A 14,698-nucleotide genomic window follows, 5' to 3' on the forward strand; every position below is an offset into this window, starting at 1 on the left:
CTGATTTTCAAATTTATGATTACTTTGGGAGGCATGGTTTTAGATGGTGTTAGTCTGACCAAACTGCAATTAATTACTGTGATCCTTCAGGTACTCTTTTTTTTGTTCTAAGTGGAGAGGTAATTTCTGCCACTTCCTGCTATACAAAATGAAAGTGCTTTAGTTAATAATGGCTGTAATTAGGGACTTGGAAACATTTCCCGTGCTCTCTTTTCCCCATAAACTTGTGTTTGTGCTCTCTGAAGCAGCAACTGTGCAAGTGTTGGTGTAACATGTTGTGCAGCAGCAAACTCTTGCACTGAAGAGCTCTTTGGGATGTAGGCTGCTTGCTTCCAAAGCTGATGAAATGCTCATTCTCTTATGTCAAATGTCTGAGGCCTAATGTGGTAGTGTCAATGATGTGTTTAAGCTTTGAGTGGGTTTGTGTCTGTGGCTTTTAGGCCATGTCTGGCATCTTAAGTATCAGTGGAAGCAGAGGCATTGTGAGTCAGGATTGATTTTTTTTCTGTGGGTATGATGGCCAGGTGATTTTACCCTGCGTTTGTGCTGGTTTGCTATGGAATTGAGATGGATCTGTATGAACTTTTTTCAGGGAGTTCTCCATTGTGGGAGCTACTCAGGCTGGAGGGAGGACAGGATGGTTTGCAGCCAGAGTTCTTTCTGAAGTGGCTCCCTGGGAGAATATAGCAAATGTTTTGAAATGATATACAAATAATGGATGTTACCAGTTTATCATGGTTGAAGGCATAAATCTCAGGGCTGCTTTGAACCAGCCCCTCTGTGTACAGCTGAAAGAAAATACATTGCTTCTCAAATGGGGAATAAAAACCCTTAAGTCTGTGGGAGGGAAGCGAGTCCTACCTTTGTCCTTTGGCTGTGCGCAAGAAACTTTTTTATTTTTCTTTAAACTTTACACCTTTGTTTTCCCACAGCTGCTTTTTTGCCGCTTTAGTTTGGGCAATTGGGTCAAACACAAGCGGATTCATTATGTTTTTGCAGTGTCTACATAAATGCTGCTAATCTTGCGCTGTTTATGTTCTGTAGAGTTAAGACAGCTAGAAGTCTAAAGTACCTGTTATTTCAATCTTTTTGGTACTTAGATATCACACTTTTTATGCAGCTTTTAAAATTCCTGTTGCTTATGTCAAATTGTTTCTTATAATGAAAACAAACTGACAGTGCGTTAGTTTCTGTAAGTTTATACTCTTCTGCATGTTAAGTGCATCTCATGCGTAGTGAACTGACACTCCTTTTTTCTCCTTTCAGCCAGATAATGAAATCTCTTCAGACTGCAATCATGTAAGTATTACTTTTGTTTACTTAGTCTTTAACTATTGCATTTGCACCTTTTATCCCTTATTAACCTTAGGTATTTTGCATAGTTTGGTAGCTTGCAAAAGGCCTTAATCAGGACACATTTAGGTTTCCACACTGGCCTATGGAGGAAGAGCACAAGATTACTTCTTTAACTCAGTATAGCCACTGTGATCTTACTGGAGACTTCAGAGTGGAATATATTTAAGAGCTTTATAAAGCGTACTTCTATATCAGAGGATGATAGCAGATGTCTTTCCTATTTTATAGCTGGGGGGTGGTTCCCGTGAGTTACTGGGAGCAATATGATGTGCTCCTTTTGGGAAAGATGTGAGCAGTACTGAATTTAAACTCTTAATTTCAGCTGTTGAAGCCTTCTGTATTACTTTCACAGCTGCTAAATTCTCAGACTTGCTTGGAAAATGCTGTGGGGGTGTGGTATTTAGAGGCAGTTTGAACCACTTGGCTGGTTTTAGAACAGATTCCCTCTCAGCACTGTTTAACAGTGAGCAAACTGTTAGCCAGTTTTCAGGCTGTTGAGCTGACTCTTCAAATCCCAGTACTTAAAAAAAAAAAATAAATATTGGAGCTAAGGTTGGTATTAGGTTTCCTTTGGCTTCTCTCATCTGCATTCTGTTGGAATACACAGTGTTATTAATTGTTTGGTTAGCCCTGGACGCAGACAGACAAGTGCATGCCTCAGTGACCATTTTGGTTTCAGATGCTTGAGAAGCTGTATCTTGGTTTATTATTGGAAGATATATTCCAGAAATGAAACCAGCCATGCTGTACAACTATTAATTTCCAACTGTGTTTACAAATTAACCTTTAGCACAGTGCTGCCTGACTTCATTGGCAGCCGTAATTCTCTGTTGTGAGGGTTGGATTGGATGAAGGGCACACGCTTCTGTTTAAATCTTTTTCCTTTTTTTTATTTTTGAGAAAGAGAAAACTCCAGTAGTTAAACTGTATCTACCTGACATTTAAATATGCCACAGAGATACCTGAATGAAGAAGAAATTGAGAATTCTAGAAATCGAAAGTTGGACCTTTCTATTGCTGGATGAAGTGACAGCATCTCTGCCATAAGGCAGATGTCAGGCTGCTCTGTGGATCATAGAAGCCATTCATGAATAGCAAGTGTGGGCAAAGTCTGAATTTTTCGAGGCAGAAATTGAAGGGGAATGATCAAAAGCTAGACCACAGAGGCGTCTCGTGTCCAGATGTTTTCTTTGCCCTTCTCTGCAGTCTTTGGTAGTACAACTGCTGATCATCATCTAGGAAAATGCTGCCTAGTGCTAAAATCAGGATTTTAAAGCTGTAATTTTAACCTTCCTTCTGCCTGTGGGGAGGTTCCTTTGGTGAGCATCTGATTTGGAGACCCCTCAAAGTTCAAGATTACAGATGCAGAAGTGTATTCTTATGGTGTTGGACCTCATTCTTATTCTTCTGATCCTGGCTGGGAGAGGTCTACAGCATTCTTTGTGAGGACTGGTTCCCCATTTATTCACTTTTTTCTATTAATCCTGTGTATTTACAGCTTACTCCCTCTGAGATACCCTAGTTTTCCATCGTCTCCTTTTTTTAACTTTTCATAACTCCAGTGCCATGATAGAAGGTGTGGAAGATGTTGCAGTTGTTCTGATTTCATTTTTAGTTCTCTGTGCATGCTTCCACCATCTTGGAGACTATGTAAAACTTCTTTCCTTGTGTATGAGCATGTTTTTGTTTTCCTAGTGTTCTGTGTACAATTGAAACTTTAATGTAAGTTTGACCAAACTGCTAATCTTTTTGATATGAATTTGATTTTTGTCACAAGGGCAAAGTATTTTAAATGGATCTTTGAAGCTGTTTAATCTTTATGTTAATGAAAAATATTTAAATGCAACTGAAATCCCTAGAAAAAAACAGATGAGTTAATAGAGCTTTTCTCAGGCAACATCCCAGATATTAATTGGCTGAGGTTTTGCTATCTTACCCTGTATTCTTACTTTATGGTACCTCAGGAGGACATCTGAGATGTGTATGTATCTGCAGAGTCTGACTTGCCCAAGATTGATTCTTGCATGATGACCCAATGCATCAAGACTCCTACATGAGCTAATCTCTGGCTCCTAGAAGAACAGTCATTCTTACTGAGGTGTTTTGCAGTCTAACCTGTAATGTATCATTGTGCTTAGCAAGAGAGAGAACCTCCTATAGGCTTGAAATATATCTGCACCCAAAAAGTTGTCTGGTTGCAACCCCTCACGGATGGAATTCTCCAGCTGTATTGTCTCCTTCCTTTCTTGCTAGGTTTTTGTTAGGTTTTCAGTATGAAATCTGCTCATGTTGAGGGCTTAATTTTTGTTAGATCGTTTTATATCAAGCAGACAAGCCATGGTGCAGAAAGGTGTGGTGGGCTAGAGACGTTGCTAAATATGCAGCAGGTAGCAAGTTACAGCTTTCATTGTTTTATCCTTTTAGTTATAAAATTGTTGTAGTTAGATTTATTTCCTTTTAAAGAGTCGGCTCATGACCTTATGGAGAGATTTCTAACAGCCTGAATTTGTTAATATGAGAAAATTATTGCAGAAATGAAGGGACCAAGTTGTCAAGGAGACTTTACGTTTATTGTTGCGCTGTAGAAGGCTGCTGATAGAGATCAGGAATAAATGATGTTTCATTCTTTTCTGAAGCAAAATATTTGTCATTCTTCATGGGAAGTTCTTAAACCCCCTTTCTACAAACACTCTCTTTGTAGCTCTTGTGGAACTACAAGCTGAACCTGACTACAGATCCGAAGTTTGAATCCGTGGCCAGAGAAGTCTGCAAGTCCACTATTGCAGAGGTAAGCCAGAAGAAAGGCATGGCTGCTATTGTGACACAAAGGTTTTTTTAATTTCTTTGTGATAGTGAATTAGGGTGCAAATAATGTTTTGGCTTTGGGGAAGCTCTAGTCTTATATGACATATTACTAGGCATAATTAAGTCTTATCTTCTTGCAGAAAAGACCAGTTACCTTAGTGGTGCCAGGCAAAGAGGCAAGTGGAAAAAAATTATAAACCAACAAACCATCAGCTCTTACCTGACCATTTGTCAGAGATCTGCTGTGGATTGGAGTTGTCCCCTCTTCATCAAGTGTTGACAGTTTATAACAGTGTTGATATAGGAAGCGTTCCACTGAACTTAACATAAGGCTGGTTTTGGATTGTGTCTTGCTAGCAGAAAGGATAAGCATGTAGATGTCAAATGATGAATCAACTGTTTATTTTCTTCAAGGCTCAAAGTTTAATTACTCCAAGGATTCTCTGTGGAATTTACTCTTTTTTTAGGTGGCACTAGGATTTAGTCCTTTTTCTCAAGCATCGACACACCTCGGTCCAGCTTCAAAGATTACTTGGTTAACGGTTGGACTCAATGATCTTAAAGGTCTTTTCCAACCAAAGTGATTCTGTGATTGATAATTCCTTTCCTTGTGCTCATTCTAGAGCCCTTGAGGCAGTGTGCTTAGCCCACACAGGAGCTGACTGAGCTGAGGTCTGGTTGGGGTAGTTTTCAGCTAGACATCGGGGAAGCAGTGGAACCAAGGCTCTCCGCAGCAGTGCAAGCTTCAGTTGCTAAACTGTGCTCTGAAAAACATAATTTTGTATATCCACCAGAATAATTTCACCTACCTGTAAACTTGCTTTTTAAAAAAAATTCAATTTGCTCTAGATGATGACTCTTATGTAGTGTTTAAAGTAGGTTTTTCTGAAAGAGAATCAACTGTGTGAATACCATATTGTCTCTCCAATGCCAGTTCATGTTGGCAGTTTATTTTCCGTAGGCCTAGCTTTCAGGGATGCAGGCTTGCTTAGGTGTGAGGAGTGCATCAGGGCTCAGAGCAGGTTTAAGATGGGTAGTTACGCAAGTCCTCCTGTTTTGATGGAGTCGCCTACGTGGTTCCACATTCTTTACAGAGTCTTCATCTGAGAAATTGAGGGTGTCAACAGCAGCCTGGCTGCAAAAAAATTTGGGAATTAGTTGTGTAGTTGAGGGGTAAACGATTGCTTTTTCTTCATGGCCTGCTAGGGTTCTGCTTCCCCTTCTCAACACTAGCTGAGTTGCAGTAAGAATAGTGTTAGTGGGAAACCATCATTTAGTATAAGGAGACATCAAGAAAATTATTAATATAAGAAGGCTAGAAGATTGAACAGTGGAAGGAAAACAGCTTGCATTAAAGGGTTATGTTGTGTTTGGATTTTGGTAGCTCCCAAAAGCAAACACTGCCAAATCTGTTGAATCCCACTTTTTTTTACGATCGTAGGAAAGATTGTTATTCTGGTTTGTGTCATATGGCTGCTGCAGAATTTTTTACAACCAAGGCATTCTTGAAAGTGCTCTTTTAACAGTCTGTTTAATTACCACTTTTATACAGCAACAGTCTGGCATTGCTGTAAATGGTGCCCTCTAAATATGGGATATCATGTCTAAAAGCAGTGGGAAGGGTATACAGAATTTTAGCTGTACTTTAACCACCAGTGTTCCTCTTATAATTGTGGTGAATGATGACATGAACTGCTGATATTTTGCCATTTGGTGAGTGGTTTTAAGTAAAAGAAAAGTTGAGTAAGAAACAATGGTCTCATGTGTTTGATCTTCTGATATTTAATACCGAGGCAGGTGCATAAACCATTCCACTAATTTTTTTAAAGGTATTTCTACAACAGTCATTGAAACGAAGATATATACTGGGCATATACTGCTAACATACAGTATTAGCCTATTAATATTTTTCTTTAATTCCCACTAACAGGTAGGTGTTTTCTTGCTGGGTTACTGAGCTGATGTTAAATACTGCTTTGTATTAAGAACAAAACACACCTAGAAGAGTAATTTCTAGTAAAAGTCATTTGGGAATTGGTGGCTGCCCCAGCTGAGTATGTTCTGAAAAGTTCACCCTTTATCAGGTGAAAATACAGACTTACATTTCAACCTTTTTCTCAACTGTTGTGATTATTTTATTTTTTTTTAGGTTTGTTGGCAGTATTTTTAATCTAGAATCGTAGTTGGCTACCAGTTAACAGTGGTTGCTTCAGAAGTGGCTAGGCAATAATGTGATCACTTGGTCTTTTACACAGTTCACTGGCTCAGGCTGTGGAGCTGTGGGGCTATCCAGAGCCAGGCTCTTCCAAAAACAGCGTGTTGCCATTGTGTGCTGGTTTGGCTTGTGGTACTTAAGCTGAAGTTGGGCCAAACCAAAGATGCAGCTTTCTTGGAGAGAGCTTGCTCAACTCTCTCCCTTTCACCCTGCAATGACTCATAAGTGTTCTCACTTCAAAACTTATTTTATGCCTTATTTGTGACAATTACATTGACCTTAGTAACTATGTTTTTCTAATAGCAGTATAGATTAAATACAAAATGTTCTACCAGCCTACATCTGCCTTCAAATAATGGTGTTTAAAATGTTGCATGTTTTATTTGCTAAGTAGAATGTAATGGCCCCATAAGCTGAGGCAGAGTGTGCTGTTCTATTCATCTGGTCTGACCTGTACGAGTCTGTCACAGGCTACCCCGAGTTAATTCTTGTTTGAATTGGAATATATCTTTCTAGAGATGGCTCTTAATTATTATCTTTTTTAATTTCCATTGTAAATATTCTGACTTGTTATTTGAGAACTGATAAAATGGTTCCCTGCCTGTTTCCTTAGTGCTGCCCTTTCTTGGTGTCTGAACCTGCCTGGATTATTGATTGCCATGGATCTGCCTTTAGATTGATGACCCCTTCAGTATTTTTACAGGAACAAATCTTTGGTGTAATCAAGTGAACTCGTGTATCTATTGCTTGAAAAACTGTCATTACTGAACTTTAGTGAGTGGCTGTCAAGTATGCTTCCTGCATCGTTATGGCTGCGGTTTTCAGCATGCTTCTGAACAGGGGGCACCAGAACTGGGCAAGTACTTCAACACAGGCTTCCTGGGGTTAAAAAGAGTCTGTATAATCTTGGTACTCCTTGGAGCAAGGCATTGCGCTGCTCCTATTGCAAAATTCCTCGGGGAGTGTCCTTAACTGATAAGTAGCCGTGTTTTCCACTTCCTTTGGAAGGGTGCTGTCAAAACTGCCTGCATCTTTTACTTCCAAAGGTGACATTTTTGGCCTTACTGTCCGCTTCCCTGAACAGTGCAGGCTGTGATTTATACTGGGGACCTGTCTGTTCATGTACACTGCTTTTCCAGTCCCTGCACAGCTTTCAGCTTCTGTTAGCCATGATTTTAATTTTTTTTGGACAGAGTAAAATGGTTTAGTACCAACAATCAGTTCCTATAAGAGCTTGATAAAAATGAATTTGATGAGGATTTTTCTTTATAGTAATTTTAAGCTTCCAGCAAGTTATAAACAATTCAATAAATATTGTGTTGACTTTTGAATCAGTCTTGCTTCTAGCCAAAATGTTATATTGTACAAGGTCAGGTGGCTAATGGGGGTCCAAGTATGATTTAGTGATGTTGTAATATGCTCAGCTTTCTAAATAAAGGTTTATCAAACTAGCATTTTTCCTACAAATCCACGCAATTGCAGGGGTTCAATGTGATTATTATGAAAGATGATTATTGAGCAATAGGGTTTATAATCCTCAAGGTCGCTGTGTTTGCATTCTTCAAATACTGGTACATGTGAGTTATTTCTCATTTCTGAAATTTTTTCAAGTATTCTGACTCTGAAAATCAAACTAAAGCCTAGAGGGTTTCTTTGCCAGCAGATTTTGAAGCTACAGATGCAAGTTTCTCTGAGTATTTTTTTTTTTAAAAAAGGTTAAGTTCAGTAGCTGCAGCCTCTGTATTTATTCTTTTTTTTTTTTTTAAACAGATCAAGGAGTGTGCAGATGAACCAGTTGGTAAAGGCTTCTTGGTGTCATGTTTGGTAGATCACAGAGGCAACATCACTGAATACCAGTGCCATCAGTACATCACTAAAATGACAGCCATTATCTTCAGCGATTATCGGTTGATCTGTGGCTTCATGGATGACTGCAAGGCCGACATCAATCTCCTGAAATGTGGCAGCATTCGACCTGGAGAAAAGGTATCCAGAGAACATGTGGATTGTCAATAGGCTTGTAAAAGTCATTCGCTTAAGGAAACTTAGGTGGAGACTCTGAAATAGTATTATTGTATTATTGCTTACTTGCAGCTGAGAAAATACATGGCATCTCTCCTCTGAAAAGGGTGATGTCCTGATTCTGTATAGTTCTTTTTAATAAATATGCATTTGTTCCTCTAGGAGGGACTGCTAGTCAGAGATGACTTTCATTTGTCTTTCCTTACCGCACTACAGGTGATCTGGTAGGTTGTTGTCTTTGTGATCATGCTCTGTTAGGCTTGACTCAATACAGTGAATCCAAACAATGGATTTAAGCAGACCCATTGCTAGGCTTATTTCACAGTCTGGTCAGGTGTGATGCAGGAAGGTTATGGAGGTGGTGTGGCCTGTGCTATAACTCTTTCTGCTTTCTCAGGCTATAGTTGATAAGACTGGATCAGGAGCCTCTATCTGTTTGCTTCCCCTTTCCCTTGCCCACCTGAAAACAGCTGAAGGGCATGTAGTACCTACTGTCACATTTTAGTAGTACAGACTTTATACTGTGTTTTTTTAGGTAAAAGAATCAGTGTTTTTTTGCCATAAGAGACTTAAGCAGAGGTTGATGCAAAGAACAGTTTGTGGTGACTAGATGTGGGGTTATTTTCAAGGCACTGTCTTGCTCTGTCTATTTTGGCATACGTAATGCAGGCAGCAATTATGTAGTGCTGCAGGAGTGAGTGGCTGCTTTTATGGCAAGTTTTAGGGATGAAGTTATGAAATTAGCCTGTTAGCTTTTTACAGTGCATTTTAAATTATAGCTCTTATGCTTTTTAAAATTAGTCTTTCAAGTCTATTAATGATGAGGTATATTACCAAAAACATGTATATTTTTTGTTAAACAAAAAGTTTTCCTAGTTGCTAGAGATGTTTGCTTCTGTAAGCAGCTTCACATCTACAGTGTGTTAAATTGAAGTGCTAGTGTAATCCGGAAGGCTGAGCTGAAAACAGAAAGCACAAAAATAAGGATTCGCCTTCAGGAGCAAAAGCAACCATGCAAGTGGGAGGAACTTGCAGGCACTACAGGTTCAGACTGGTAACGGCTGAGCAGCTTGCTTTCTCCTTAAAATAAAGGCTTGCTTTTAATACTGGCCTAAAGGACCTCATGAAATAATCTGTTTCTGACAATGAGTATAAAATCCAAAGTGTAATACAGGAGTCCTGAGTGTCAGGTCTACATATTACCTGGGGCTTGACCAAGTTAAAATGGCAGCACTGAAGGGTACAGTAGAGTGGTTTTCATGGGCGTAAGCCAAATCTCATATGGTAGAAGTGAAACCAATGCTGGCAGCCTTGTGTGCGTAACTGTGCATAGCCCACCGTGGTGGTTGTAGAAGTTAAAATGGGTGAAGGGTGAGGATGGCCAAGGGGGCTGAGGTCACAAGACATCTGGGAGAGGGAAATGAATCCAGACTTTGGGTGGCTGAGTTTCTGTGGGATGAGGCACCGACCAAACTTCTGTGAAGGTTAGTGCAGGTTTTGCATATTCCTCACTTTTGTGGTACCCAACCCAGAATATCTTGCCTTGGTTTGTGAAAGCATCGCAGCCTGTCATACAGTGTCTTTTGTTATGCTGTCATCCTTGGCACTTAGAGCAACTGAAGTATTTTATACTGCTATGGAAACAGTTATAAATGGCTATGCAAGCATTTCTTTTGTTGGTGTTCTGTTCTATCTCTTTTCTGCTTTGGAGAAATCTAATTTACTCCCATCAGACACCGGTTCAGGTTTTATTTCCACACTGGAGCTTCTGAGAGCTGCCTGTAGAGAAACAGTCATTACCCTTTTGTGTGACTGAATGTAACTGTGAATTTAATAAATAGGACCTGGACACCTGAGGAGGAAGATGGGGGAAGAGATTCATCTCTCTCCTTTTTTTTTCTTCTTTTTTTTTATTTTTAAAATGGAAATAAGTGCTGCTAGACCCAGTAACTCCATCCACATCAGGCAGTTAGTAGATGGCAGTGTCATAGCTTCATCATAATAACTGGGATAAGCTGGCATTTTTAACTGTAGAAGGTACTTTAGGTATTCTGGAATTACACTGCCTCTTGAAGACCCTCTGCTACCTAACAGTTTTCCTTTTCTATACTTCCCCCCCTTTTTTTTTTTTTTTTTTTGAGCTTGCTTTCTACTTCCTAATTGAATTTTGTTCCTGCTGGGTTTGTTGCTTCTGATGTGGTGGTTTCTGTGCTTTTCCACATTTCTAGTTGGTTTTCTGCTCTGTAAGAGCAATGTTCAGCTTGGAAGTCTCAATCTGACTGTAGACTTCATTTTGCTGTATATAGCAGAAAGGCTGTAGATGTGTCATTTGAAAGCACTGATTTTTGAAGTATGTCTGTGATACGGAGTTTGGAAGGGTTTTTTTTTTTCTGTCGTTTCCCCCCCCCCCCCCCCTAGTTAATTCCAGTTAATGGAGAAATATTTAATAGTGGTTTCAGTCACCTTTCCCGTTTAGCTGTTGAGCTTCATAGTGAATTTGGTCTCCTGGTATTTAAAGCTTGCTTTGTCTTCATGGAATAAGGATCTAATTTGAAATTGAAATTGGTAATTGCAATGGAGCTTTTCTTCTCAGGCTGCCTATCAGAATGAGCTGCTTCTGATCTTGTTCATGTCCAGGATTGTGTCAAACTAGTGGGTAGTGTATAGTTGCCTGGGTGCTGGACTTAGCCATGATGTCCAAAGTCGAGTCGATTATTTGCTGTAATGAAGGCTACGTAAGTGTCCATTGCACATCTGTTGCAGTACTTTACCAGATAATAGTATTTTTCAGATTCCTAAAATAAGACACATTGTTTTCTTGCCTTTTTTTCACCCCTAAGTACTTTGAGTACAGTTGCTCTCACTCTTTCCCTAGTTTCATAGAAGTAATGGACACAGAGGGGAAATGAATCTAAACTGGAAGAGATTATAACATTCAGCTCGGTCTTTGTTTACTTAGTGTAGTATTATAGCAGCGTACTATCAACTGAAGTACTGGGAATTAACTAATCTAAGAGCCATCCCTGTAACCCTGGTGTCTGGGCTCGCCAGGTGGAATGGCAAACTGGAGCTCACAGTAGGACTGCTGGTTGGTTCTCCATAGCCTCGCTGCTCTGGCTCCAGCAAGTCTGTGGCTGTTCAGTGCAAAATGCTGTGCTGGTAAGACCAATTGTGCTTTACCATCCTGCTTATTTCTTCTCTTGACTCTTTGCTGGTCACTTACCTAGCTTCTCTTGCAAGTCGGCAGCTAGAACAGTCTTGAACTCGAGGCATGTCATGTTTTGGGCAGAACAAAGTCTTTTTAAAAATTCTGTCTTGGCCTGAAGCCATGTGCCTGGAGTTTGAATTTTGGTCATAGGAATTAAAATCTCCCAAAATGTGCTGAAGGGGGTTTTCTTGGGCACATTCAGAACTTGGTTCCATTTCTCTGTGGCTCATTGCTTAGGACAGCATTGGAAAGCTGCTCGTATCCTTTGTGGATCTAAATGTATCCTTTCATAAAGTTATACAGAGTTTCAAGGTGCTCCAAAGTAAGTAATTATCTAGTATGTTTAACAGATCTTTGCACTTCTCAGTTAAAATTCTCCATTTAAGATTGATAGTGGTGGTGAGGCAACAATTCCAAGAAACGTGTGTGGTTTTTTAGATTTAATCTCTTGTATTTCAGTATTCATGCTGATTGCACTATGTTGCACTAGGGAAATGAGGCCCATACTATGTCAGCTCATGCATCAGTTTTGGGGAGTCCTGGCTTGTGAGGTGAACTCAGAGGCCTTCAGCTCTAAGGTGAAAGTTTTCTGACAATAGAGCGCTGGACAGAGGAAAAGCTTTGTTGGGATTCATTCCGCAGCAGAGCTGCAGCAGGTGATTATAGCCTTGTCTGCACCAGGCAGCTGGTGTGGGAGCAGGACTGGGAGAGCTCATGCCATGGGATGCTGTGAGCTGGCAGCTTGTAGAGTGCAGGTGGGATCTGGCAGCTCTGTGTGGTGTAGAGCTGCGAAGTGGTGCAGGTACCACAAATGTGTGTCAGAGCTGTGCTGCCATCCTTTGGATGAGCCTGTCAAACTTTTGGTTGCCAGCTGCTTTAGAAAAAGGTGGTTGCCAGCTGCAGTACACATTTGTTTTCCCTTCTGGTCTGCAGTAAGAGATTGTACAATCTTAAATACAGTAGCTGTTAGCCTATAAATAAAGCTTGAAGTTTGATTTCCCTAAACCATGATTGTAAAGTCCCATCTATACCCTGTTTGGTCAGTAGCGTGGCTGCCTTTTTCATTTCTTCAAAAATGCATAGAGTAAAGATCTCCTTAAGCTGGCTTAACTAGCCAGCATTAGCACTCAGGGACCTGATCTGCCTGAAACTGAACCCCAGGTTAGGTCAGTAAATGTCCCAGTGTCAAGTGGGCACCGAACACTAATGGCACCACAAGAAGGCATGTAAATGCTTGGAGGTAGGAGGAAAGGGCAGGACTGCATTGTTCAGGAGCCAGCTGTGTTGACTTGTTTCTGTTACATCTGACACATTTTTTAATTGCTCTAATATGGGGCAGCAGAGCAGCCAGCGCTGCAGGGTGATCTACCCAAATGTAAAATATTTTGTGAAGTAATGCAATAAATTAGTCATTTCATCTTGTGTCCCTGAAATGGAACAGTAAACATTCAGCATCCAGCATATGGAAATGTGCTTTCACTAGACTACTAAAAATAAGTTTGCTTTCATATATAATATGACTCTGACCAGGAATCTAGACCCATGCTGCAAGAAACCAGGAAATTTCTGATCTTCCTAGCAGGAAAAGCTTGCCTTGTGCCCTCCTTGTTGGCAAGGGGAGGCTGCAGGTAAGTGAGAGTAATCTTGGTCTGCCTTGCTTCCCAGCTGCAGTGTCACCTGGACTGGAACAAAAAACTGCCACAGGATCTTAAAATGGTTGGTTTCAATCATTTACACTTGCCAGCTCCTCAGTTGTAATTACTACCTACAACTGACCACAAGGATCTGCAGAACAGTGGTTGTTTTTGACGTGGTTACAGATAAATTGCAATTTTAAGTAATGTGGTGAACATACTGCTAACTAGTATTCCTCAGATCCGATTTGGGTTCAGTCCTAAAGGGACTGCTGATATATACTTGTATTTCTTCAGAGACACTGGTATCTAGCCAGCATGTGGAGTTGGCCGGTTCCCACTCGAAGAAAAGAGCAAACTGAAATAAGGAGTTCAGGAGCGTGTGGGTTTTGAGGTTGATTCCTTTTTTTTTTTTTTTTCTAAGAGGAAAACTACTTATAGCCCTTTTAAACTGATTATACTTCTGGGTTGGGTTTACAACTTTCTCATTGGCTATTTCTTCTTGTGCTCCAAGTGTAGCAGAGTTAAAACAGGAATCAAAGGCTGTCTGCCTGAGGAGACATGGCAGAACAAAAAGATTTGGAAGAGTTGCATGGCTTTGCATAGTCATGGTTATGTTTTACAGAGACTGCTCTCTTACTCATGCTGCTGCAACAGCAATGGATGAATCTACTTGACAGAGTGAGCTGAATAGATAGCTCCTCAATGGTTACTACAAATGCAAGGTTGAGTGGTTCAGATGTGTGCAGATATGCATGTTTTCTTGTATACTCCAGATAGTCTGATAGAAGTTCAGTAGCAATATCCTCTCTGAGCAGAGCAGCATAAATTAAGGTGGTCTTCACAGGAGAAAGTTGGACAAGCCTTGAGAGGTCTGTTCCAGAACAGTTTTTGTTTGTGAGATGAATTGGACCTTCTACGGAGGTATAGAGGGGGTACAGTTCCCTTTCTAAACATGTAAAAAGATGTAGGAAACTTGGGAGCTTTGATCAGCTTTGCCCTGCCTCTTCTGAGTTTTAATACAAATTGCAGGCTCTCCAAGTTTATTGGCAGTCACTGGTCATGGTCCAAAATGGTCTTCAGACTTGCAGGACAGTGGGTGCGGCGTATTGGGCCAGAACTGTTTTGTCCAAGACTTCATCAACTCTTGAATGCTTTGAATTTTTTATTCTCTTAATGGAGAATTGGTGTTGAGAAGCCTGGTCAGAGCTCCTTTGTGGCCTTTTTAGCATCACTAATTATCACCACCCAAACTGCAGGCTTGTCTCAGCATGGAGGAACTATGATTTTTCTCGCCTCCAAGTATGTTCTTAATGTGCTGCTGTTGTTTGCTGTTGCCATGGTGCAGAGAGAGCTATGTCAGATTAAAGATAATTTGGCTGTTTTGATAAACTGTTCTGATCAGTGTGACTAAGTAGTGATAATCTCATTAAATCACATTAAAACAAACCCAGAGCA

General features: G+C 40.3%; 1 protein-coding gene across 1 annotated transcript in view; it reads left to right on the top strand.

Moving 5' to 3' along the window:
- The window catches only part of GLG1 (golgi glycoprotein 1), an 82,589-nt gene that overhangs the window by 37,996 nt on the left and 29,895 nt on the right, over positions 1 to 14,698 (top strand). Inside the window, exons 2-4 of the mRNA XM_040615049.1 lie at positions 1,267 to 1,299; positions 4,058 to 4,144; positions 8,147 to 8,362. Coding sequence (XP_040470983.1) covers positions 1,267 to 1,299; positions 4,058 to 4,144; positions 8,147 to 8,362 — 336 coding nt within the window. The remainder of the gene's footprint in view (positions 1 to 1,266; positions 1,300 to 4,057; positions 4,145 to 8,146; positions 8,363 to 14,698) is intronic.

The sequence above is a fragment of the Falco naumanni genome, chromosome 15 (assembly GCF_017639655.2).
Source record: "Falco naumanni isolate bFalNau1 chromosome 15, bFalNau1.pat, whole genome shotgun sequence".
Classification (NCBI taxonomy): domain Eukaryota; kingdom Metazoa; phylum Chordata; class Aves; order Falconiformes; family Falconidae; genus Falco; species Falco naumanni.